General features: G+C 30.7%; 1 protein-coding gene across 1 annotated transcript; it reads left to right on the forward strand.

Moving 5' to 3' along the window:
* Positions 1 to 27,092, forward strand: LOC126734467 (long-chain fatty acid transport protein 4-like). Its single transcript, XM_050438110.1, has 11 exons — positions 1 to 190; positions 12,760 to 12,863; positions 12,919 to 13,069; positions 13,121 to 13,358; positions 13,419 to 13,641; positions 13,714 to 13,915; positions 18,608 to 18,800; positions 22,324 to 22,443; positions 22,500 to 22,728; positions 22,780 to 22,870; positions 22,954 to 27,092. The coding sequence occupies exons 1-11, from the start codon at positions 188 to 190 to the stop codon at positions 23,260 to 23,262; spliced, it is 1,863 nt and encodes a 620-aa protein (XP_050294067.1). The 5' UTR covers positions 1 to 187; the 3' UTR covers positions 23,263 to 27,092.

Raw genomic sequence — 27,092 nt, forward strand, 5'->3', positions numbered from 1 at the left:
TTGACTCGCACTGGCATAACATTCGTATAAATAAAATAGATGCGCAACTGCTATAAGATAAATAACTATTTATTTTTATTTAATTACTTAGGGTGCTTGAATCGAGCACTACAAGTGAGCCGTCTCGATATTTTTTTAGTGAGCTGCTATTATTATTGTGATATTTTACTAAACTAGTTACTTAAAGATGGTAAGAATTTTAAAAGTATTCTTGTAGAATGTATATTATTTTAACAATATAAGCGCTTGGTAAAAAATGAAAAAAGTGTTTTTGGAAAGTTTTAGTTTAAAAGATTTTGCCTTCAAATTTTATTTTAGGTAAAATTTGTATGATATAATCCCCATAAGTAACAAATATATTATCATAAATAAAAACTTTCAATATAAAAGTTTCAGGGTAAAAGTCCTATGCCCGATAATTTCTAGGCATTTATAACGAAAACGAAATAATCATGGGTCACGAGATGTATAAAATTATCAATTAATGCGCACAGATTTTATGTTTAAAATTACGGAATTATCAAATTTATGAAATAATCTTAGACAAATTCTTATATATAGATATTCTTATATCTATTTAATTTTTTTTTTGCCATATCCATTTAAAATTTTGAAAAATGCTATTCTAAAGGGTCCTATAAATACTCTTGTTATTTATTTATTATGTTGAAATATATTTTTTTCAGTATAGATTAATATATTAAAGCTTTTTAATTAACCAGTGAATACTAGCATAATATCGGAAAAGAAAGAAAGGTTTCTTTTGATCACTGAAAAAAATATTTTTATGTTCCAATGTAGACGATCAAATATTTTGGATAATATAAAAAAAATTACTCTGTTGATTTTTGTATCATTTAACTCTAGTTTTCACTAAGTTATTAACAATAGTTTATTTTACATTGAAAGAAATTTATTATTAATAATTAAGTTAGACTATTTTTTACGATATCTCAAAATCAAATTTGCCATATTTCCTCGACAATCAAAAAAATCTTAAGGGTTCTTCATTTTTTTAGTGGCCAAACAATTTATTACTTTGCTCTTACCCAACATTCAATAATAATCTAGCAGAAGCTTTCCAATGTAAACTTCTAAAAGAGTTTTCTAGCAAAAAATATATTATCTATCTCTCTCCCATATATCAAAAAATATTATTTCTCTTCAAGCATTCGAGTTGTCAAAACTGTCAAAGCTGGAATTGAAAAAAGAATAAACCTTAGAATCTTGGTATTTATTTTACATTTTATTTTAACTCATCTTTTACTATGAAGATACTCTGTTTCACTTTTTACAGCCTCAATAAAATATGATTGAAAATAAAGTTGTATGTATCATGTTTTTTAGAAGGAAAATAATAAATCATATTTAAAATGTAATTTTTTTAACCAATAATTTATATTAAAGGTAAAATATAAGAAAAGAAGAATTTTCTTTTTAATCTATAAGTTACTTATTGGTACAAATTGTGCATAATTGATATCACATATTTGTTACAGTGTAATTTAAATTTAATGCTTCTCTCCTCTCTACTATATTTCCGTACACAATTCAGACAAAGTCGAATGCAAAACTTTGGTTGCCCGATATAAAAGGTCATTGGCTTCGACGTCTTGAACGTAGATATTCTCTCCCTGATCGAGAAAAATGCACAGAAGCAATGTTGTTTTACGTAATACGTTACAAGTAATAAAACGAAAATTTGTAATTTAAATTGGGAGTCGATATATATAGTTTCGCAAATATTTTCTGTGCCATTAATTTTTTTCAAAGTGCCTTGCATTATTATTTTTTAATACTGTGCAGTGGCGAGATTCGGACTTACAATTATCTTACGATAATCTGTATTATTCTCTAACGTGCGAATGTCTTTATTTTCAATCTGAGGACTTGAATTTAGAAATTCTTAAAATAGTGGACAAAATATAATCTTGGTAAATGGTTATCATTCAAAAGATTTTAACGCAAAATATTCATCATAAAACTACCTATATTCATTTTTTTTAAATGTGTGAATCACGTTTGTGATTCATTCAATCACACAAATCTATTTTAACTTTATAACGATTTTTTTTTGGATAGGTGAAAATCTAAAAAGCTATATTTGAAAGAGAGAAAAATTAAACACAGCAAAAATATGTAAAATTATTAGTAAAAAAATACCACCGAAAAGACATGATTAGTTATATAACTTTAACACCTTGGTGTAGCTTTCCACTTTATTTATTTAAATAGAGAGGGGTACTTGTAGTTATAATAGCAAGGGACTTCGTCATCAAACGTTATCAAACACTACCTCTCGTCACATTCATTCAGCCTTTCTAGGTGGTCTGTTCTTGTAATAATTTAGAAAAGTCCCTCTCAGTTAATTTCCACATTGTTACAAAAGTAGATCTCACAATGTTTTCCCTCAGCTTAGCCCGTCTTTCGCCCTTTGCAATATGATGTAAGCTATTTTCCTTCACCACATTTTGTTTTTTACCAGCCTAAACTTCCTTCCATTACTCTTAAAAGATACATGGACCACTTGGGTCTACTGTGATGACTCCAATCAGATCTCCTATAACTCATACAAACAGTGTATCAAATTTGAGAACTTAAACAATAGGTGAAGCAAAAAAAAATCGCTGAAAACCATTTTTGTAATATGAAGAGAGAAATAAAATAATGTATTATCTAACTTATTTTTACTTGCCCCTTCCAGAAACTTTATAATCTGATATGGCAACTTACTGCTTGTAATACCTTATCTAAAAGCAGTTAAAAAATGTTTTCCAATTGTAACCGCCAAAGCTGCATTCAATGTTGTATTTTTTGGTTTATTTAATAAAACAAAATTTAATGAAACTAAAATTGTATTTTTTATTATTATTTTAAGAAATGTTCAAAATGATTTGTCTTGGTTTTATAATGATAATAGGTCAATTATTCATATTATAATTATATCATACAAACATTCATATAATTATAATAGTCAATATTTTCAAATTTCTAATATAGATTTTCAAATTTTTCTCTGGAAATAACTCGACATTCTTAAACTATTCTTTTAATCAGTTGTTTTGAGTCAGGTTGTGTCTGAAAAACAACAAGTTTTAGGTGATCCCGGAGAAAGAAGTCAAGAGGCAATAGATCTGGGGATCTAGATGCCATACATTTTCTTCTGTTTATAAATTGCGATATGCATCTCTTCATCTTTTTAGCATGTCAGGATACCTTCTGTCTTGTAAGTTTGTCTCTATAGATAATGGATAAATAATTGCATCTCCCAATAAAATATTAATAGCCGAGTAATAAGTTGTTGCGTATGTCGTCTAAATATTCGTGAGCTCTCGTCATTCTAGTAAGGACCGTTTTTTGTATTTACGTGCCCATTTAAATAGAGAATTCATTCATTACTAAGGGAAATATTTTTAATGAGGGGATGGTTTGTAATAATTCTAGCTGTTACAATGTTACAATATTCAATACTTTTATCGAGGTTGTCGTCACCAAGTTCTTGAAGTATTTGAAGTTATCTTGAAGAACTTTTATTTCTCACCTCGATGTTCCTATGATTCTTCTGCTCTTAAGAATCTTTTTTACCATAAATAAAAATCGTTTCCAAACGTTCAGCTATGCTGTATACTGTATTTTAGATGAGATTACGGGGTATCTTTGTCATTTTTAAAAAAATAACTTTGCGGTTTTTGCGATCCTGTATTACATTTTTGTAAAACTTTTAAAGCCAGAAACAGAAATATTTTAACTACTTTTGTTCGTGAAATACAGAGCAAAAATGAAAATGTTCACTTTTGAAGATTGAAGAAGAATTATTTCTCAGGCCCTGTATCAGATAGAAAAAAAACCAGGTAGCCATTTGAAATACAAAAGTTTGAGGTCGATAAAATATTCATTATTCCCACAAAATTTTAGTTACTATTCGCTGGTAAATCAACCGATTTAATTTTTTTGGCATTAACATTTTAATGCTGCTTACAATGATGTGTCACACGATGAGGGTTCCTTTTTGACATATCAAAGTAAGGTTAGCAGGAGGTAAGAGATGATTGACAGAACTTTGTCAAATATAATATTAAACGTCCCTCGTATATCTAAATTGACATTTTTTTATATTTACAGACCTCCTGAAACCAACTCTCAGGAATTTATAATTTATTTTGAGGATGTTTTAATTGATTTTTATACCGGTTGTGACCGCATTTTGTGTTTTGAGGTTTTTAACATAAATGTGCAATGATGCTTCTTATATTATATCAGTAAAATAATATTTTGGATACCTTTAGGCTCAGTCAAATGATTTTAGAACCCACAAAAATATTTCATTTAAATTAGACGTTAATCGGTTTGATCTGCTGCAATCGCAACATTATACAGGTCGTATGGTATGTTGGCACTCGAGTTTATCTTAATCGGTAATACTTTAGATCACTTATTTGTTTATATCCCTACACTGTATTAATTATGTCGACATCGAAAGTGCATCTTGAAATTCTATTTATCTTATTAACAACATTGATTCAAAAGTAGATTTTTTAACGTTATTAATATTAAGCATTTTTGCTACACATGCATCGTTAAGAATAAAAAATTAATAGATAACATAAGGTTTATACAAAATCTTCGTAATCAAGCACTTATACGCGTTAAGCACACTAAGGATCCTGTCCATTGGCATTACTATAAAAATGCAAGAAATCTTACGAAGTGCTATAAGAGCTGAAAAAAACACAACTTAATCACAAGTATTATAATTGTACTTAAAAAAATAAAATATTCTTAAACATATATAAATAATTAACTATGTTTATAGATTTAGTATTACTCCTTATAAGCAGTCGGGATTTAGACCCTGATATAGTTGTTCGATGGTACTGTGTGATGTAGTGGACAATATTGTCAGTTCTCCAGATTCTTGAAATGCAACTGTCCTGAGACTATCAGATTGATCCGAAGAATTTCATATGATGGATCATAATATCATGATTATGATTTTAAAATGTATAGGCTTTAAGGAAGCTTCTTTCATTAATTCATTGTTGTCAGATAGAAAACAGCAAGTCTGCCTTGAGGAAAAAAAACAGAATTTTTGACTGTCAAGTCAGGAGTACCTCAAGGTAGTATACTTGGCCTACTTCTTTATAGCATATATACCTTTAATATTGTAAATATCATCTCTATCCAAAGGATAGTCAAATTTATCCATCCTTTATACCTAGTTTAGCTGCAATATCAAGAGAATGAATAAATAATGATTTAGGGGATTTACTGAAATCTTCGGAAGATCATTTACTGAAAATAAATTCGAGCGTTCTATTCTGCAATAAAACTTATAAAAAATACTTACAGTATAAAACTGAAACTCCGCAGCAATATAATAGAATTTAAGTACTTTAGGCTTAATATTGGATTATACATTAAATTAAAGGAACATATTCTTTTTGTTTAAAAAAAGGCATATTTTATTATAAAGGCTATTTTCTGTGAAACACTCGTATTATCCTTTTCCAACTTCTCCGATTATGTATATGGGCCTTTTTGGAAAGCTTGGCCATAAGAAGAGTTCAAAAAGTGCAAAATTACTGTCTGAGACTTATATTTGGAATAAGGCGTATACAAAGAATATCTCACAAATTGTTTGAAATCGGGTAGAATCGAGAGAGGCTGTTAAAGCCATAGAAAAATTCTAAGCTGTACTTACATTTAGTTATCTAACCTAAGCCTACTAAAACCCAATATATTAATGAAAAGCTAGATGACTCGATCCATTATGTTAAGCGGTACAGAGATAGTACATGGTAAAACTGTTGATAGTACATCGTAAAAAAATTGTATGTATATAATATCTCATTTTCTCTGAAATGCATATAACCGCCCATAAAACCTCACTGTCTGAAAAGCTGATCCTTCTTTTGAAACAGGATAAAGATGTGTTAAAATGAAAATTTATTTACGCTATGTTATAAGAGCATCCTCTTTTAAAAAGTTCCTTATTGTGCTTGGGAATCGTAAGGATGTGCTTTCTACGTATATTTATATTATGAAGATCAGTTCTGTAAAGCTCAATTTTGATTTTCTTTTCTAAGTAATGCCTATAAAGAAAAAGAGATTTAAGGGCGCAGTAGGATTTTTTAAGACAACCTGTTATGTGTTCGGTAAATTTAAGTGTCACAAATTAAACCCAGCTTTTTAGAGGAATTTTTAAAAAAAATATTAGCGTTTCCGATACTTAGATCCAACTGACCCAAGATATTTTCACGAATTTGATCATTACGAAATAATATAAAGCCACCGATTTCAAGGGGTTTAACCTTAGCATGTGACCCTCGGACACCTCACAAAGGGCCCGAAGATCCGTATTTATTCTAAGGTTAGCCTCTGTGCATTTTCTGGCTTAAAAGGCTTTTCTGGCTTAAAAGAGATCTAACAGGCCATTCTATAGGCCCCCTTCGCTCTATCCATTTATCTGGAAACTCGTCGTCTAGGCATTGCCGAAGGGAAGAATATAGTGAGGAGGAGCGCCGTCTTGCTGGAAATATATTTCAGCCTTATCAAGTATAGGGTTTCCATCATCATCGATTTGGTTTTCAATGGATTCAGTGATAAGCGGATTGATGGTATTTTCCAACATATCCAAATAAATGTCTCCATTTAAATTTCTATTAATAAATAATGGCTCAATCACTTTATTTCCTAAAATGCCTGCCCATACATTAATTTTTTGAGGGTACTGGGTATGCCCTTCTACAAATGCATGAGAATTTTCATTCCTCCAATATCTACAGTTATGCTTATTAACAAATGCATTTAGATAAAATGTGCATTCGTCGCTGAAGCAGATATTCTTTACATGATTAGTATTATCATTAATCGCTTCAGTCATTTTTTCACAAAACTCAACTCGCCTATCGTAATCGTCTTCGGTTAACTCTTGCATCATTTTGAATGGATGAAATTTATGAAGTTTGGTAACTGTGTGAACAGAGCCTAATGAAATACCAGTGGCAGCAACAATTTTGCGTAATGAAGTATTAGGATTTATTCCAAAATGACCCAAAACTTCAACTTGAGCGGCTTCATCCAAAATTCGCCGATGATCACGTTTTTTATTTGCAAAAGATCCAGTTTCAGTAAACTTAGTAACAAGGTCCAAAACATACCTATGCGAAGTTATCTTCTACGGATGTCTGGCGTTAAACGTCACGGCAGTTTGCCGAGCACATTGATTTTGGGCACCATAAATTAGAAAAATTTCCACTCTTTCGGCTAGTGTGTAAACCATTTTGGAAGTAAAATCTTCAATTGAACAAATAAGTTTTCACTATTCCAAGACTGTTACAAATGTAACTGACGGCAAAATAAATTCTTTATTTTTCTTAGCAACTATAAACAACTAAGCAGGTATAATAATAAATACAGTTCGCCCAGGATATCTGTGTTGATGAAAAGAATGCGGAAAAAAATTCAGGTTGTTATTTAGTTTTTTCCACGTCTAATCTTCGGAATTGCTGTTTATATTGGTAGTTTCCGTTTTAAATTATAAACGAATTGTAGATTTGACTAACCCTAACGGGCAACATTTTGAACACTTAATGAAATAAAAACTAATATTTTCATGTTTTTGTTTTCTATCTGAACAAATTAAGATAAACAAAGATTTTTCTAATTTTCTCGAAAACGAATCGACCGATTTAAAAAAAATCAAACGTCAAAATAAAAGACTTCGAAAGACCTTTTAAACAATCTATTACTCGATACCCCTTGCCATTTAAAATTTTTAAGGGGATGACCCTGTGGGGCAGAGACTGAAAGGGGGTGAAGTAATTTTAGGTTAGAAAGTTGTCCCGCTTGACAAACCTTTTGACGTATTTCGGCATTTTTTTTTAAACAGTGGTTTTCGATAAATCCGTGGTGGAAAGTTTTCAAATGAACACCCTGTATATTTAAATTCTTTCAGCTAAACTTAACACCATTTGTAATACCGGATTATTAAAAAAAATAAAACGTTTTAAAATTTTATTTATATCATATTTTTCAAATACAATTCAATAAACTGAAATAGGTAATGTTTATTTAAAACCACTAAAACCTGACCCAGTATACTAAAAGTATTTGGAGCAAAAAAAATCTTTATATCTAGGGAAAGATGGTATACCTAGGGAAAGAAGAAATATTTTTGGCATTACATTTCTAAAGTTCCATCAAAAAATGCAATCCAAAAAATGTTTCTTTTATTTAATAGCGTAATTAATTTAAATTGTATTTTTTCTTCGAACCTGTATCAAATTAAAAAAAAATTCCAAATGAATATTACTTAAAAAGACCTTTAGTTTGTCATATCACAAAAGGGGTGATGCCATTTAAAATTCGCATTGAAAGTTTTCAAATTGACATCCTAATTGACATGTGTCATCCTGTAGTATCCCATAAGTCTCTGATAAAGTGTAATTAATGTGACCAACTTGCCTTTTTATAAATCATTAATGCACCTTAAAAAGAATAAAATTAGATTGAGAATAAAATTGGCATAACCGAACCCTGTGTCAAAAACTTTTCACTGTAAGATACAGTGAAAAGCTTTCTTTAGATCACAAAATACTGATACTGTAAGTTCTTAAAACTTCAATAATAAGTCTTAACTTTGCCTTTGCTGGGGCGCGTTCACAATGGATGTCGGGCGTTCTCTGGACGCACTCGGCAGCCTGGGTAAAGCGTTTATGGTAATATTTAAACTCGTTCACACTTGAGGGTAAATTTCGTCGGAGGAAGGCGGACAGAGCAACTTTTTAACCCGGTCTTCTACATAGTTAAAAGTTGTCCGACTGGCCGGCGCAGACGTAAATATAGGTTTTATTTGAATATTTAGAAATGTCATAACCCCAGAAAATTGTTTTGAAAAAAAAATAAATACAAATAAATAAAGAAAAATTTAAAAAAATTAATTTGAGTAAAAATAATGTCTGAATTTCAAGTCACACCCACAATCTAGTCGTGGATGAAAATCAGGATCCCATTATAAGTGAAGATGGTCAATTAGTTTTAACTTGCAGAATTTCAGGTAGGTTCTATAATACATAATATTCAATACTACATAATTATATGAAACTACATGTAATAGGTACCTACCTATATTATTTAATAATCTATTCCTTCTTATGTTTTTTATAGCTATAACTATTATACTTAATCCTAATTGAAGTATGTAAATAATTCCAAACTACAACAGCAGTCACTTAATTTATCTTTTCCTCTGGATATTTTTTATATCCTGCATATTTTTTAGACAAATCTCTCCTGTATTTTCCAAAAAATCTGGTAGAAGAAGTCTTTGGTACCATTCAACCACGTCAGTCGCAATCAAGGCAACAATCTTATGAAGAGGACTTGAGCTCTGACTTAGATGATGAACCAATTGTTATGAATGATTTAAATTCATCAAATGTATGTTAGGGCCAGTTTTATCTTATAAATACTAATGCGTTAAAATTATTTGATAAATAACTCAATGTTATCTCATAGAATGACATTACCACAGTACACAAATGAGAATTTTTTTTCTTTTGTGTACTGTAAACATTACTTCAATCCCAATTTCTAATTTTTAAATTAGTTTTGACATTTTAAGGGTTGTTTCTAAAGTTGTTTATTTATTAAATAACTTTAACACATGTTTACAATATCGGCCCTTAGAAATATATAATTATGTTATAAAATATAAAAATGTAGGTGTACTTATATATATTTTCTTTGTAGATTACATCATTTTCCAATGCATTTTCATTAGAATCAGATTCTGAAAGAATCCAATGGACAAGAAAGGATGTAATTAGGTTAAGTACAAGAACCATACAAAACTATTTAAGTCACAAACATTGAGAAATGAGAAAGTGTGGAAACTAATTGCAGAAAAAATGGGCAAATATACAGGGGAGCAGTGTAAGAATAAATTTAAATACCTCAAATCAAAATATGTAAAGAAAAAGGATAATATGTCAAATAAGGCAACTGGACAAAAAAAAGTAACATTTGAGTATTTTGATGAATTCGAAGACATGTTTGGCAGTGCACCCAATATTCAGCCAGTAGCAGTTGCATCTACAAGTGTGGCAATTCCTCCCATATCGGCAGATTACCAAGCAATTCCTTCTGCATCCACGGATGATAATATGACCGAGAATATCACTGAAAGTGCAAATAGCAATAATGAAATTATTGATGGTGTTGTAAATAATGTTACAGTAACCAAAACACTAAAAACAAAAGAAAATGTGCAATTTAAGCAAATAGAGCAAATGTCTCAAGAAATAAAAAAACTAAGGAAAGATCTAAATAAACGCAAAGAAAATATGAAGAAAGAATGAAGAAAATGGCAACGGCATGAAGAAAACCTAAAACAAAAAGAAGAAGCCACAGAAGCTTTTAAGGAATACATTATGTTTTTAAAGCACAATAAGTGAATTTTTTTTCAGTTCTTGCATAACTATTATTTTTTGTTAAAGGTATTTTTAGAATAAGGGATAATAATCATTGATTTGTGCAATAATTATAATAAATTTCTAGTCTAAAGAAATAGATTTAAGTGTTCTAAAAAATGTACCTACTCATAATTCTGAGTTTCACATAATTCTAATTAATTTTCAAGAATGTTGGGTATGTAAATGAGAATCAAAACCTTCGTTAGTTAAATTTGTAATATACAATATTACAATACAAAAATTAAAATGCAGTTAAGAGTAATGTGAAGTTGTTATTATGTTCCTTAAGCTTTGATTAGATAGAATTAGATCATTAGTTTAAATATTTGTAAAAATCTTCGTGATATAAATAATTATAAACATATTTTTTGAAATATTTTTTTATTCAATAAAACCTTAAAAAATAACATTTTTATCTTATTTAACAAAATAAGGACCTACATTTAAATATGAAATCTAGGCACCTAATACAGATGTTTTATACAAGGTGTCGTAAATAATGTATGTCATTATTGCTATCTTGGAAACTATTATTATAGTTGTTAAATATTGATTATAGTTGTTAAAGTCAAAATTTAGTTAATTAGTCAGTAAATTACTGGCAATTTGATTTCTTAATTCCAGTCCTTTTTTATATGATGTTTCAGCGTATTGATGTTGTTGCACATTTTCGAGCACATTTTCTTCTGCATTTGTATTAGTTATACCCTCAGATGTATAGGCATCTATGTAATTATTTGAGAACATTAAATATATATTGTATAAAACACATGCAGCTAGTATAATATTAGGAATAATTTGTGCCTTTGACATATAAAGATATTTAAGTCTTCTAAAACGCCCAAACAGAAGTGCAAAACTTTTTTCTATCAATTGTCTGGTTTTGGCATGTTGTGTATTGAAATTCAGCTCCTTTCTGCCAAGGTTGCCTCTGTCTATATAGGCTGGCATACAGTTTATTAATATCGGGTATGCTTTATCCCCTAGAATGAATTCATTTATCCAAAGTAAAGTTCTGGATTTGAAGTTACATTTTTGAGAAAAGTCAAAATTCTTGAAAATCCTTAGGTCACCAACGGAGCTTGGATAACCAACAAACACATCTCGAAACCTTCATTTATGGTCACAAATATCTTGCAAAGTAATTGCATGGAAACATTTCCTGTTAATGTAAACCTCAGGATTTTCCTGTGGTGCCTTTATAGGTACATAAGTCCCATCTACTGCTCCAACCACTCCAGGAATTTGACCCCACTTGAAAAAGTCATTTTTAATTTCTCTTCGCTCTTCAGTTGATGGCCATTTAATTATCTCTGGGCCCAGCTCAACAAGACAACCTACCACTCTTTTAAAACATTTAAATAAACTTGATTTTGGCATATCAAATTTACCTCCAACAGATCTGAAACAAAAGAAAATTCTGTTATCCTAAATGTTGAGAGGTTTATTGTTAATAAGACCTAGAACTGACATTATAATGTCCCATTGACCACATGTTAATTGAGTTTCAACTACCCATTAACCTATATGGTTAATATGTTTAACTGCTAATAGTTGACCTCGAGTTGAAACTCAGACATTATTATACTGGCCCTAATATAAAGAATTTTTTACTTACCGATAACTATCGGGTGTAGTCATAATCCAAATTGAAGCTAAAATTTGCTTTTGAGGCGATACTCTTTCTGAACCATATGAAAAGTTTTTCAATTTATTCTCCAGCTTGTTTTGAAGCCAACTGAATGCTTCTCTGGTTATGCGGAAGTTTTCCTGGAACTCTTGGTCTGTAAAATTTGGGACAGTCACAGATATAAAATTATCTGTACGTTCTATGACTCTTTTCTCACTACTTTTATTAATGTTAGAGATAAAAGCAGCAGTCTGGGAAATTGCACAGGCAACATCTTCATCAGTTGATGAATCACTACTATCTGCTTCAATAATGTTTTAAAAAAAATTTACAGCATTAGGATTCATTTTAGTCGACAATCACACACGACTCTTGCACAAGAAAAATATACACACATTTAAAAAAATAAACATACAATTATAAGATTGCACTGCGCATGACCATATCGTTCATAGAGGTGAAACAGAAATTGTCGGGGCAAAATTTATGCGGGCGTGACATGTAAAATTTCACCGGGTGAACTTTTAACCCATGGGTAGCGACTGTGAACGCGCCTCTGTGTTTTTACAATGTTCATGTGTTAAATTTACGGGCAAAAATTAACACATAACTTAGTTTTAGGCTAAATGCAATAACCATGAATCTCTTTTTTAGATATTTGGATCAATTATAGTGGCTATTATAGTGGTATTTTTGCTTCAAAATCAACGGTACAGATGGTTTTACATTTTATACAAAACACTACCAAGAGATATCACGTAAGCATATTTTTCATGTCATTTCATACGTTTTAATATCTATTAAATGTTTTAGAGCTGGTATAAGATTTTTTAGGGTAACAAGACAAGTTTCAAACTGGATTAAACAAAACGATACTGTACCCTCAGTATTTACAAAAGTAGTAAGAGAACATCCTAACAAGGTGATTTTTTATTATGAAGATAAACAATGGACTTTTCAGCAGGTACCATGGAAAGCGAATGATGTGCCTTTCACTTTAAGACTTTCATTTTAGCTAGAAGAATTCAGCAACCAAATAGCACATTATTTTCAATCAAAAGGATATAAAAAGGGAGATTCTGTAGGTCTTTTAATGGAAAATCGTCCAGAATATATAGGCATATGGCTCGGATTGTCAAAAATTGGAGTTATCACTGCTTTAATTAATGTCAATTTGACTGGTGATTTTCTGGTGCATTCAATAACAGTAGCTCATAACAAAGCATTAATTTATTCATCAGATTTAATAAAATGTTGGTAATTGTAGTATTTTAATACAAATTGAATATTTGATTTAAGTCGTGAATTTATAGCTGTGGCAGAAATCACTGAAAAAATCCCAGAATTAGCAATTTACCAATTTGATGCTGAAAGTGAGTTACTTACCCGATCAGTAAATTTAAGCGAAGAAATGTCCCGTCAACCAACTTCATCGCCAAAAGAGTTAAATTCGATAATGCCTCAAGATAAATTAATTTATATTTACACTTCTGGCACAACTGGGCTACCTAAGGCAGCCATAATTGCAAATACAAGGTCAGCGGCTTAAAAGTGTTCTCAAATAAGATTTTATATATTTTAATAATACTAATTTTGGAAAATTTTTAGATACCTATATTCTGCTGCGGGTATTCATTATCTTTCAAACCTATCATCAAATGATATTTATTACAATCCGTTGCCTTTATACCATAGTGCTGCTGGGATGTTAGCTATAGGACAAGCTATTCTTTTTGGGTTAACAGTGGCCTTAAGAAAAAAATTCTCAGCTTCCAACTATTGGAGTGATTGCCAAAAATATGGATGTACAGTAAGTTTACAAAAGAAATAATATAAAAATAGCGATTGAAGAAAATCTCAGCCTTACACACGTATATGTATAATTGACAAGTGCGCTTTTACAAATTCGTGTGTAGGCAAACATAAAGGAAGATTTGAGTTTGACATAAAATATATGGATTTACAAGTTGATTAGTATGGTTTATTTAGGGTTCTACTTACGTTTAATTTAATATTTTCATCTATAGTGTCTAGTTTTTATGTACCTCATCGTATTTGAGAACGTAATTTTCTGCCCAATTTAGGTTATGTAGGCTATATTATGGTATATTTTAAATTTTCTAGAATTTGGATAGGACCTATACCAGACAAAATTGAGTTATTTTTGGCTAGAAAGTCTAATAGACCATTCCGCTGTTGGAATTAAAATGAGAAGCGGCATGTTCATTACCAATGCCCCATCATCTTAGCTCACTGTAGAATTTCACCACCACCAAATTTAATCCTGGAGTCTGCGAATGGGAAAAATTATCCGATTATTGTTACATATGTATTACATGAAGCCAAAGTTGCCACTGCCTTCAGAAAATTCCAGTAGGAAGTATTAGTAGGAGAAATTATGGAGGACGCTATATTGGGATTAAATGTTATGAATGCTCAGCAGCTTCAAATATATATAATCGCATATTAATGGCAAAAACTGAAAAGATCCTTATGCACTATCTACATGAAGATATTGGAAATGCCCAGGTCGTTAAGTTATCTCATGATATTACCATACCAGCTAACTCAGGTGATAATGCCACAGCTGAAGAAAAAGATGCAGATGAACTGTTTTAATTAAGACAATTAATAACTATAAAGTAAACGGTCAAGGAATTCTTACAGCTTACCCAGAAAAAAGAAAAGTTTTGGTTCTAATCACTGCTCAAAATGAGCTTGCCCCGTTATTTCAAGCAAGAAAGCCTAATTTCCGACACTGAATAAATAATTTTTAATTTATTTTACTACCAAAAATTTGAAATTTTGACAGCTCACATTTTTGTATCCACCACAACTCAAATGGTGATTTGTCTTTATTTTTGTGTGTGCTGCCTAACATATTAAGCACATATACTACACAATTTATAGCTTTAACCTATAGCTCCTTCTGACCTCGATTTAACAAAGTTTTAGCTGCCTCAACGAGAGTTCGCATGTCTCAGCACGACCATTTTGCCTAGAGGTGTAAACAATTGACCTCTGATGTTCAACATCCTACTTCTCAGAACTTCAAAAAGGGGATGTTTTATGAAGTCAAAACCATTGTCCGATTTCAGCACCTTCAATTTACACTCGGCAGAATTCTCAGCCACAGCTATGAGGTCCTTAATGCATCGTTTAAACTCATCTTTGTATTTTAATAAATACACAAACCTATATGACGAAAAATCATCTTTCAACAACAGAAAGTACCTGGATCTTTAGGTGATAAAAATATTACCTCCATGGAACCACACACACATGGTTTGGTAGCTCTAAAGCTGCTTTTAACACAAGGAAATTTATTATGCTTAACCGTCAAGCACTGCTCATACAATCCTTTATCTGCAACATAAGGAATGTTGTACCTCTCAAGTACATTCTCCACATGTCCATAGCTTTAAAACACGAATTTCCGATGCCATCTACTCAAACTTTGCACAATTTTGGTCTGATAACACTACTAAGTTACTTGTACTACTGTTTGCACCTAAAAACGTTAAATTGTACATTTTATTGTATCTGGTAGCTATAACCCAAACATCCTTGTACTTCAATAAGTAACTAAAAGTATTTCGGTCATCCTCCACTAAATTTATTTAAAAACTACTATCTATTAACTTCACTGCAAAAATCAGTCTTTACATACTTTAGTTTTTCTTTTTACCACTCTGGTTCTTATTCTTCTGGTCCCAATAATCTTATCTCTGGTGTTTCACAGAAAAAACCTTTCCTGGAATAATTTTTCTTTTTGGTCAGGCACTCCCTTGCAATGTGACCAACTTTATTTGACGTAATACATATCATGGCTTCGCTTTCTTTGAGTTTTATTTTAGTAAAGCCAAGAGTAACATTATGTGCTCCTCTGTGAACTAATAGATATTTTTCTCGACCAACAACTTTGGAGTTACCTCTGCCGATGTTTGACTATCTTCTGGCACTGGGAGTCTGAGCACTTCTAAAGTGCTTAAATCGGTCTGGAAGTAACATTAATATATGTAATGTATATAATGATCATCCTATTTCAGTTTGGTCTTTAACTCCTCAATTTGCAAAATAAAATCAGAAATCAAAAATCGTCATACTGTCGATAAAAGACTAAATATTGAAAACTTTTTTTGAAAAAGTACAATGGCATCCTTCATTATCCAACTTTTTAGCTCATCCCCAGAGGCTGGTCTCTATTTTTTACCACTTACATCATAAAGCCCTCTGTCTTTTAACATCAGCCAAGTTTGGAAATCCCACAGAACCTAGTTTCCATTGCCACATAATTTGATCGTTGCGCTTTATTTTTTCTACATTACTATTTACTTTCACTTCACACTTGTTCATTGTTTTAACACATATAATAATGTATATTTTGTGTTGAATTTTGCATAAAAAATAAAAAGTAGATATATAGTATTCTAAGCGCAAAAATAACATCTACAAACAAAAAAAATTATTAATATTTTTATTCTTAAAACTGCTTTTAAAAAATTTGGAAAGGCAACACCGCAAGTAAATGCTTAGTGATGCTCGAAATGTCATACTCAATACTCACTACTCAATACTCAAAAATTTATTTCCTATTTATTTCCATAGACTCATACAAATAAGTATCGGATAATGTCAAAAAATAAAACTGTAAGACCTAAACATACAACTTTTAAAAGGCCTTAAGAAAAAACAATGAAAAATCTACAATTAACTAAAGACTAAGAATATAAGAAAAATACATCTTTTAACAAACAAAGAAATACGAATTATGGGAGTAAGGATGAGACGCTGCAATTTAAATATTCTGTTACCATATAAAAGGAATTTTTCATTAAAATTCTTTTTAATAAAGCTTTGAAATTATTAACCTTCTCAATTTTTTTTATTTCTTTGGGAAGATTATTGCATACTGGGTTGTTTGCCACTTTGGTTAATTTATGTTTGGGTAAATCCAAATTTAAGTTAACCCTGAGTTCATAGTGGGTACCTCTAGACAAAGAATAGTCAGACAGGTTACGCATTTATTACATCACATTTATTATATATAGGCATTTGTTACATCAACGCCCTTTTTAAATCAAAAAATATGCTTACACATTTATTGTTTAATTCCAAATTAGATAAAACATATGAATATAGGGACAAAATTGCTTCTTCTGTAGAGCGACCCGTCCTGAAACCAAACTAGTATTTACTAAAAAAATTTCTTTGAGTAGAAAAGACTCCAAACGTTTAGAGAAACACTTTTCAAAAACTTTCGAAAACACCGATAAGAGTGAAATTCCTCGATAATTGGATATCAGATGCTTATCACTTCATTTATGGATAGGGACAATAAGAGAGTTCTTCAGAGCAGATGGAAATGACCCCTCCTGAAATGACAGATTAACAAGATATGTAACCGGTGTTACCAAAAATTCGAGGACGTGTTTAATAAGAAAGCAGGGAGTCCCATCATCACCAGTCGAGTGTTTGTTAGTGACATATAAGATGATTTCACGTATTTCACTTTCATCATACGAACATAAAAATAATGAATTTAAAATTATTTTATTATTCATTATTTTTGGCGATTTATTTTTTAATTATAATATATTTTTTAATTAATTTAATTAAATTTATTTTTTGCCTAAATTCTTAACATTTACAATTTAATTTACAGACTCAATAAAACAATGGTTAAAAAGTTCAGTGGCTTCCTGCATATCGCTAAAATTAGAACTATTCGTTAATAAAATAACGTTTTCGTTAATAAAATATTCCGGTTGTTTGGAATATTCCGAATTGTTGGTATTATTCTTAATCACTTGCTATGCTGTCTTCGAGATATTATTAGACTTAGCAAAAAGTCCATTATAATAGGTACGTTTGGCTGTTTTGGTTTTTAAAAAATGTTTTTTTAATATATTATATTTCTTTAAAATATTTTCATTATTATTTATTATATATTATTTTCCATATTTTTTAACGAGATTAATGGTAAAGATTACGTGTATCGGTGGAATCCACAATGCGATCGAGCGGCATTGCGATGTTGTTATCTTTTTATCTAATTTACGTTATCTACATTAATTAAACCTTATTAAATGGAAACCGTGCTATTGTCTGGTGCCTGTGAAAATAAGTGACACATTTTTATGATGTTATACAGTGCTTTTTTGCCATTTCTACATAAGCATTTAGCATCATTGCAGCAGAGATGTTGCAAGCAGACAAACTGCCCATGTTTTCTTAAAGTTCAATGCTAATTCTAGCCTTTTAGTGTTCAATACTTAATTCACTAAGCGAAACATGTTATTTGTACTTAGTTAAGTTACTTCTTAACTTCATTATATATTCATTGCATATATATATTCATATATATACAATTAATATTTACCTATATACTTCATTATATATTCATGTGTTTTGATTGGTGACCTAGAATTTGCGATTTTTCAAATTATATTTAGATCTTTTTTGAGCAAAATAGATAAATTCCTTTAATTTTTTATTATAGGTTTCTAATTACATTGGAGAAATCTGCAGATACCTTTTGGCCAGTCATAAACCCAATACTATAGTAACCCATCCAGTAAAAAAAATGATTGGAAATGGATTAAGGCCGCAAATCTGGAATAAGTTTATGGAGACTTTTCATATCGATAATATATATGAGTTCTATGGCTCGACTGAAGGAAACTCTAATTTAAGTAAGATATCGTTGCACCGATTATGGAAATAATATTAAGACTTTTAATATAATAAATATTATTAATGTGGTCATATGGCGTTTGCACAAAACAATGTTTTCTACTTATTAGCTTCATATACATACAACCATAGCTACAAGTCTTTAATATATGTATAATAAACATATTTTGTACTTTTAAATTGACATTTTTTTAATATCTAATTAAAAATTGTCTTTTTGATGTGTAAAAATTTTATTTTATACTTGTCACAGTGTTCTATAAACAAGGTGCAAACGCTATTCTCCTATGTATCTGTTATAATTTAAATTTCAGCCTGCTGTTGCTGTTATCGATACTAAGTTCCAACACTAATTCAGTATCTTGGACATCAAAGTGCTAAAAAGGGATTTTGCAGATACACCCGCCAAGCTTTTATAAGATATTTTTAATATGGCCACTAGAAGACCGATAACTGATAGTAGCAACTTCTTAAAGTCCAGGGTGTTCCATTTTCGTATGTTTTATGGGGATTCTTGCTAATGAAAAGAGATAGAGAGATATGGCTTTTGCGACACCGTGCTACTTTTTAATAAGGCTTAAGATGCACTGATCACATTTGCCATAGCTATCTTAGCTTTTGTGCAACAGGGTGATTGCGAAAAATTGAAAAAAAAATTTAGTGACCCCTGCAACTCTGTTATTGTAGAAAGTAAAAACTGATATTTGTGGATTTTTTGTATAGAATCCATTGTGGTACTCAAATTTTCTTTAGAAGTCAGTTCTTTTTACAGTTTTTGAGATACTAACATAACATTTATTGCTTTTAAGGGGACGCCCTATATATTTTTTTAATGTGTTTTTGCTTGTCAAGTGCTTTTCAAAAATATCGCATGTCTATATTTATTTTTATAAATATCGACAAAATGATTTTTTTCAATAATTTACATCGATAATAGTCGATAGACGTGGTGGTAAGAATGATAACGTAAAAAAAACAAAATGATTAATGGTCTGCCATTACTTAGCTATTTGATTTTGGAGATTCTTTAATACATTACATTACATATATAAATATAAAAAAAAATATAGCAACCAAATTAAAACGAATCACAAGTATTGTTTAAAATGCAGATTGTTATGTCTTCTACAAGTTTCACAAAATTTATAATTTTTTTTAATAGCATTTTCCAAAATAAAATAATGTCTAATTCTGCAAAAGCTTTTTTCGTTGCAAGTTTTAATTTAGTTGGCTTATTGCTTTGAATAAACCTTATTCTTTAAATACCACCACAATATTTATAATGTTTTCTTGTAGGATTTGTAAGTACCCATTAGAGTTTAGATTTTCCTCATACATATTATAAACTAGTGTCTCTATTAAGGATTCCCGAACTTGTGAAATGTCCCTCGTCTGACCAAATTATTTTTTTTTCAAAATTATCGTCCTGAGTTTTTATAATTATAAACCAATTGTAGAACTCCAACCTACCTTCAGTATCACCAGAATGCAGAGGATGAACAAGTTTATACTTGTAAGGTTTGAATTTAGGTTTTTATAAAATCCTTTGCACTTCTGCTTTAGAAAGACCAGCCTCTTCATATATGTTCCTGCACCAGGCTTCAGCACTGGCTTGAACAACTACTTAAACGTTGATATCTGATTTCTCGTTATTTTTTGTTGTAAACTCAAGGTCGAAATATGTCAAAACATCCATATTGGCAAAGATTAAATTTTAATTTTTGAAATATTCTTTTCTTGAGTTGTCGTCTTTCGGCATATCTATATGACAAAGTAGGTACTTAAAAAATAAGTCCTAATATAAAGATTAACTCTCCTGTCCAGATAGAGTTCAAATAATGTGAAATCGGCATTCATATCATATTTCTCAATGTTTATCAAATTTTTGGTTTCGAGTCATATTAAAAAATAATTAAACAACGAAAACGATAACAGTAACAAAAACAGCGAATAACAATAAATATTAAGAAACATTATTTGCCATTACTTTTACTTTTACTTGACCTTTATTCGAAATAAATAGTAGGAAATAATACAGGGTAAAAAAACACTACAATAATCTTAAAATAACAGAAACAAATAACATTTTTAAAAATCTTCAACTGAGCTGAACAACGAATTCATTGAAATACCAGCAAGAGATAAACTAGCCAAACTAGGCAGTTGGAATTAAGAAGACCATTCAGTTGCTGTCATATCAGAAAATATATCTCCCTGGATGGATGATTAAGCTGAATCTCTTTGTTTATCCATCTGCAACGAAAAACTAAAAGCCTTTACCAGAACCAGCAAATATCATTAAACAACTACTGTAGAACTAACAACGTTACCACCGCAGCAAGATAGATGATGCTAATTGGCGGATATACACAGACACATCTCTAAAATAAAAAGTTACTTTCAGAGAAAGACTGAAAGACCAACTACAGTCAAACAGATGAAACAATTATGTTAATTTGGAAAAAAACTCGTATGAGGCATGCAAGACTGCCTGCAGGACATGTTTCCGGGATCAGCCTTTTTGCGCGCCTTATAGGATCAGTTCTTTGCTAGTAGAAACTAGTTAAAAAATATTGCTAGGATCGATGCCGATATGTTAGAAAACGTGCCAGATGCTTGCTGCTATATAATTTTAAGACCACACACAGGATTCCTTTTGCGAATAATATAAGCGCAGATTTTATTTTGCAACACGATAATGCTAGGCCGCGCGTGGCTAGACAACAACAATTTTTTTAAATGAACATAATATTAAAGTTTCAGAATGGCCGGCTAACAGTCCAGATCTTAATCATATCGAACATCTGTGGGATACATTGGGATGAAGATTATTAGAGCGGCAGCCTATGCACACCATCCATAAACTTGAAGAACTTCTTGTTGGGGAACAACTACCCCAGGAATTGATCAGAAATTTGATTGAGAGTATGCCTAGTTGTTGTGCTAAATTTATCAGAGCCAGAGGAGCGCATACTCACTACTAAGAATAGTTTTAAGATTCTGCCTTATTAAACGATCGAAAAAATGAAATAATTATTTATTGACTAATTAAAATTTTATTTTTTGTATCCCTAAATAACATATCCGACAGGCTTAAGACATTTACAATTTTAACAGTAGTCTTTCACAAATAAAGCAGAAAACAATAACTTTTGCAAAAAACTATTACAAAAAAAAATTATTTACATATTTTCATGTGGCTCCTTTTTCGTTTTGAGTAGTTTATTTATTTTCAAACTTTTATAATCATAAGTTCGTTAATGAAAACAATAAATGAATACGTTTATCATTTATTGTTTTCATTAACGAAACGAGAATAAGAAGAAGCAAAACTAATATTAATAAAAATATGGCTCTCTTTTTTCAGCCTATAAACATCCGAGGATCGGAATTAAGATAAAATAAATCTCTAAACCGAAGAAGTTTTAAAAAATCTAGACTGTCCTGTTTAGTACTGTTTAGGTTGTTTAAAATAATAATATATTAGAGATTTGTTTCTATAATTATTATTATTATTTCCAGTAAACCTAGACAATACTGTAGGCGCCGTAGGTTTCGTACCTCGCTACGCAGATTTTATTTACAAGGTGATTCTTATTCAATGTGATACAAATACAGGAGAACCAATAAGAAATGAAAAAGGTGAGTATTAATTAAATTAAAAAAAATTCAATTAAAGTAAAATTTAATATTTTTAGGCCTGTGTATTCCTTGTGCTCCCAATCAAGCGGGAATTTTAGTTGGCCAAATAAATAAAAACCGGACACATACTGAATTTGCCGGGTACCAAGATCCGAGTGCTACAAAAAAGAAACTTTTGGAAAACGTCTTTGTGCAAGGTGACTTATATTTCAATTCCGGAGATATTCTGGTGCAAGACGAGTTGGGATACTATTACTTCAAGGACAGAACAGGAGATACCTATAGGTGGGATATTCTATAAATAATAAACATATTCAAAGCATGGCGATTTTTTAGATGGAAAGGAGAGAATATCTCTACAAACGAAGTAGAAGCTGTGATAAGCAACGTACTTAAGTTGAAAGATGCAATTGTCTATGGAGTAAAAGTAAGGCTACCATATAATTTTAGGCTTTAAACGCTATTGAAAGTTTATGAACTGTAAATTTATATTCCTTTGTTTTTCCTTAGGTTCCTCATACAGAAGGGCGTGCTGGTATGGTAGCTATAGTAGACATCGATAACTCGCTGGACCGAACAAAGCTAGCTAAAATGCTTAAGCAAAAGTTACCTTCGTATGCCATTCCAATCTTTTTAAGAGTTATGGATACAATACCAATGACGGGTACATTTAAGTTGAAAAAGGTTGATCTGCAAAAAGATGGTTTTGATTATGATAAAATTACTGATCACAAATTATTCTTTTTAAAAGGGGACGAGTACGTTCCTTTGACCAAAGAAATCTATGATGATATTATGCATCAAAGATTAAAACTGTAATAAATATTGCATATTAATAGTACTGTAATTTATAATATATTAATAGAAATAAAATATCGAAAATAGAAATAAAATCGGAAATAATTTGTTTAAGTTAAAATATATTAACATATTCTGTTAAAATCGGAGGACATATTTTTCAAGACCGCGAAGAAAGAAAAGAAAGCGAAATTTAACTTTGGCGCCATAATAAAATTTCGTCTCGCCATTATAACGTCACAATTTTATTTTCTTTTCCTGTGAGTACTTCTCCTCGACATTCAGAGGGCGCAACATTCATCGACGTTTTAGTGTTCTATTGACTCTTATGAAAGTTTCCTATTTAAGTAGTATTAATCCATGATCAAAACATAAAAATCCCTCAAATTGTTAATAGTTGTCAATACTATTGCTTTCTTCTGTATAATTTTTATCGTAATATTAATACAATTAATATAATTAAGTTATTTGTTAGACTAACGATATTTTACAGTTTAAAATATGTAAATCACATTTTAAGAAACATTAACAAGGTGAAAAAAACAAATAAAAAAATAAGAATATTGAACCATTTATAATTTGAAGAGTCTGCGGAAGAAAAGCGAAATGTCAAATTTTTATTATTTTTTAGCTAAACACCGCAACGTGTAGGTTATTAAGAGTATATTTGTATGGCGCATACAGAGAGGGAAAAACGCGAAGCATCACAGCTTAAGCTCCATGAGAAAATTTTCATACAGCGAAGAAACGCGAAGTATCCATGAGTAAATTCGAGAAAGGCAAAATGTTCATATTATCAACAAAAAGAGGCATGCATGCAGCTTTGATTCTCCTCTTTAAAACGTTTAGTTTACGATTTAGCTTCATGGTATTATTTGCGTTGTTTTTTAAATAAAGCATACTGAAACACAAGTGATACGTTGTAAATAATGCCGGACAGTGAATGTGATGATGTGTATTCTCGTTAAACAACATTTAAGAAAAGAAAAGTAACAGGCAGAACTAGTGAAGTAATGAAGAGAATTAGACAACAGAGTCATGAAACAGGTGAGGATTATGGTTGCAAACGACTACGGTTTGGTTTATAATGAGCAAAATAATTACTTGGCAGGACTTATCACTTTAATGCCCGTACAACGAAGAACAACTGCAAATGAAGCTACAGCTAAATTGCATTATGCAAATATACTCTTTCAGAGTAAGAATAGAGACTGAAAATGGAACTACCGACATTGAAGTTTGCTTCAAAGCGATCCTCATTATTCATGGAATCGGCCGAAAAAGACTTGAAAATATTCAAAAAAGTTTGAAAACCTCTGGAATGCGTCCAACAGATAAGCGGGGAAAAAAAAGGAAGAAACATGCATTGACGCAAGGGCTAAATAAAATTCTTGAACATATATTGATAAAAGTTGGCAAAAGTATAGAAAAACTAGATCGGACGCTGAACACTTACTCTTTAAAAATATTCGTAACCAGACATTATCTGCCACTAGAGCTGCAAAAAAGAGATATATTATAAATACTTCTCAATTAAACAATACAGCTAAACTCTGGAAAACTCTTCAAGCTTTAAATGTTCGCTCACAAAAAAACACATTATACCAAGTAATCTCTCAAATCCTAATGAAATTAATAGTTGTTTTACATCCTTTTTGCAATCCATATCAAATCCTTCAAATAATCAAATTTTATATTATAACACCCATATATTCAACCCAGAAATAAACTTCAAATTTTCTTTAGCTACAATAGATGAAATACACTCCGCTCTACATAACATCCGAACTAACGCTGTTGGTATAGATCAAATTAATGCAAAAAATGCTAAAAATATGTAGCCCTTTAATAGATCATATAATTTTACACATTAATAACACGGCCATAGAGAAGAAACAAGTCCCAACAATCTGGAAACTGCTCTGGGAATCCCACTACCAAAGAATAGTCAGCCCTCCCATTTTTCTCAGTTAAGGATCATAAGTATTCTTCCCACCCTATCAAAAATTTTTGAGCGAATCCTTTATAACCAAATATTCACTTATTTCACTGTTAATAAAATCCTGCCTGATAATCAATGTGGATTTCGAGAGAATTTTAGTACAGTATCTGCTTTAGCATCTGTGCTTGATGATATATTCAGGGCCTGCGATGAAGGCTACATAAATATTTTGGTACTTCTAGACTTCTCCAAGGCCTTTGATACTCTGGATCACTGTCTCCTATTAGCTAAGCTAAAATATTATGGGTTCGACGCGGACTCTGTTCAATTAACTAATTCATTTCCAAGCAAACGGTCGCAAAAGGTGGTCTATAACAATATTACGTCAAATGCATTGGATGTTCTGTCGGGTGTGCCACAAGGAGCTATTTTATCACCCCTCCTATTTATTATTTACACTATTGATATAATTCTCGTACCTAAATACTGTAAAATACAAGCATACGCGGATGACACACAAATCTATGTCTCTTTTGATTATAACAAATCGCAAGAAATGGCCGATAAAATAAACGCTGATCTTCAGGTAATTAAAGAATTATCTGCTGAACATAACCTAAACTTAAATTCTGACAAAACTAAACTATTATGTATTGGCAGCAAAATCAAAAGAAACTCTATTAAAAACAACTTAAAATTAAAAATAAATGATACTACATTAAAATTTGTATCCAGCGCAAAAAATCTTGTCTTAACTATCGACGAAGATCTCAGATTTAGTGCACACGTTCAGAATATAACAAGAAAAAGCTTCTGTGCATCGAAATTATTATATAATAATCGGCACATTCTTAACTACTCGTTGAAAAAAAGTTTATGCGACACATTAGTACTCTCACATTTCAACTATGGTGACTTTATATACGGTATGTTTTACAGCTCTCGATAAACAAAAAATACAAAGGATACAGAACGCATGCTGTCGATTGATATACGGCATCAGGAAGCATGACCATATTACTCATAAAATTGTAGAATCTAACTGGCTAAATATGGAAAGCCGTAGAAAACTACATCTTTCAAATTTTGTGCATAAACTTCTCAATACCACTAACACCTCGAATACTGTTAAAAATAAATTTCTACCAAGGAAAAGCATGCATGGACAAAATATTAGAAATAAAAACAAATTCTCCATCCAGTTACATAAAACATCAATGTATAAAACATCCTTTTCATATAATGCAATCACCTTATATACTTCCATACCTGATAATTTTAAAATATTTAATATTAACAAATTTAAATACAAAATGCGTTTGTTTTTATTTAATCAACAAACTCCCCATGAATAAGAAATGATTTCTTTTTCTTTCTTACTAAAGACAAAAAGACACTTAAAATGAGCATGTTGAGGCAATACTTAATAAAAAAAAAATAAAAGAGTAAGTAAAAAGAATGGGAGAATAACCAGGAAAAGTGTATCTGACTTGTGTAATAAACCAACCTTATAATATATTTGAAGAATTTATAAACAGGTACTGGCATTGTATGCTGAACTGGACTAGGCTTTGAAATTATTTCAAAATATAACTATCTACTTTTTAAAGAAAATCTCTACCTGCTACTGGATAAGGCTATAATACGGTCTTTTGTATCGCACAGTTTGTCGTTGTGTATAATAATTCTTTAAGTAACTTTTCTTTTCTTTCTACAATGTGTGCGTACATTTAAAGAGCTATTCGCTAATAAGTTGCGTGATATTGTTTTATTTTCACTTCAAAGGGATTAGGTAGGTTAAGTAAGAGTAGCCACATGGCTAGACTTCGCCTCTCTTATATCCCTATAGAAATGTCTGTATGATAATCACAACTGCAAATTATTTGTAAATAAAAGACGTTTATTATTA

Source organism: Anthonomus grandis, chromosome 3 (assembly GCF_022605725.1).
Source record: "Anthonomus grandis grandis chromosome 3, icAntGran1.3, whole genome shotgun sequence".
Taxonomy (NCBI): domain Eukaryota; kingdom Metazoa; phylum Arthropoda; class Insecta; order Coleoptera; family Curculionidae; genus Anthonomus; species Anthonomus grandis.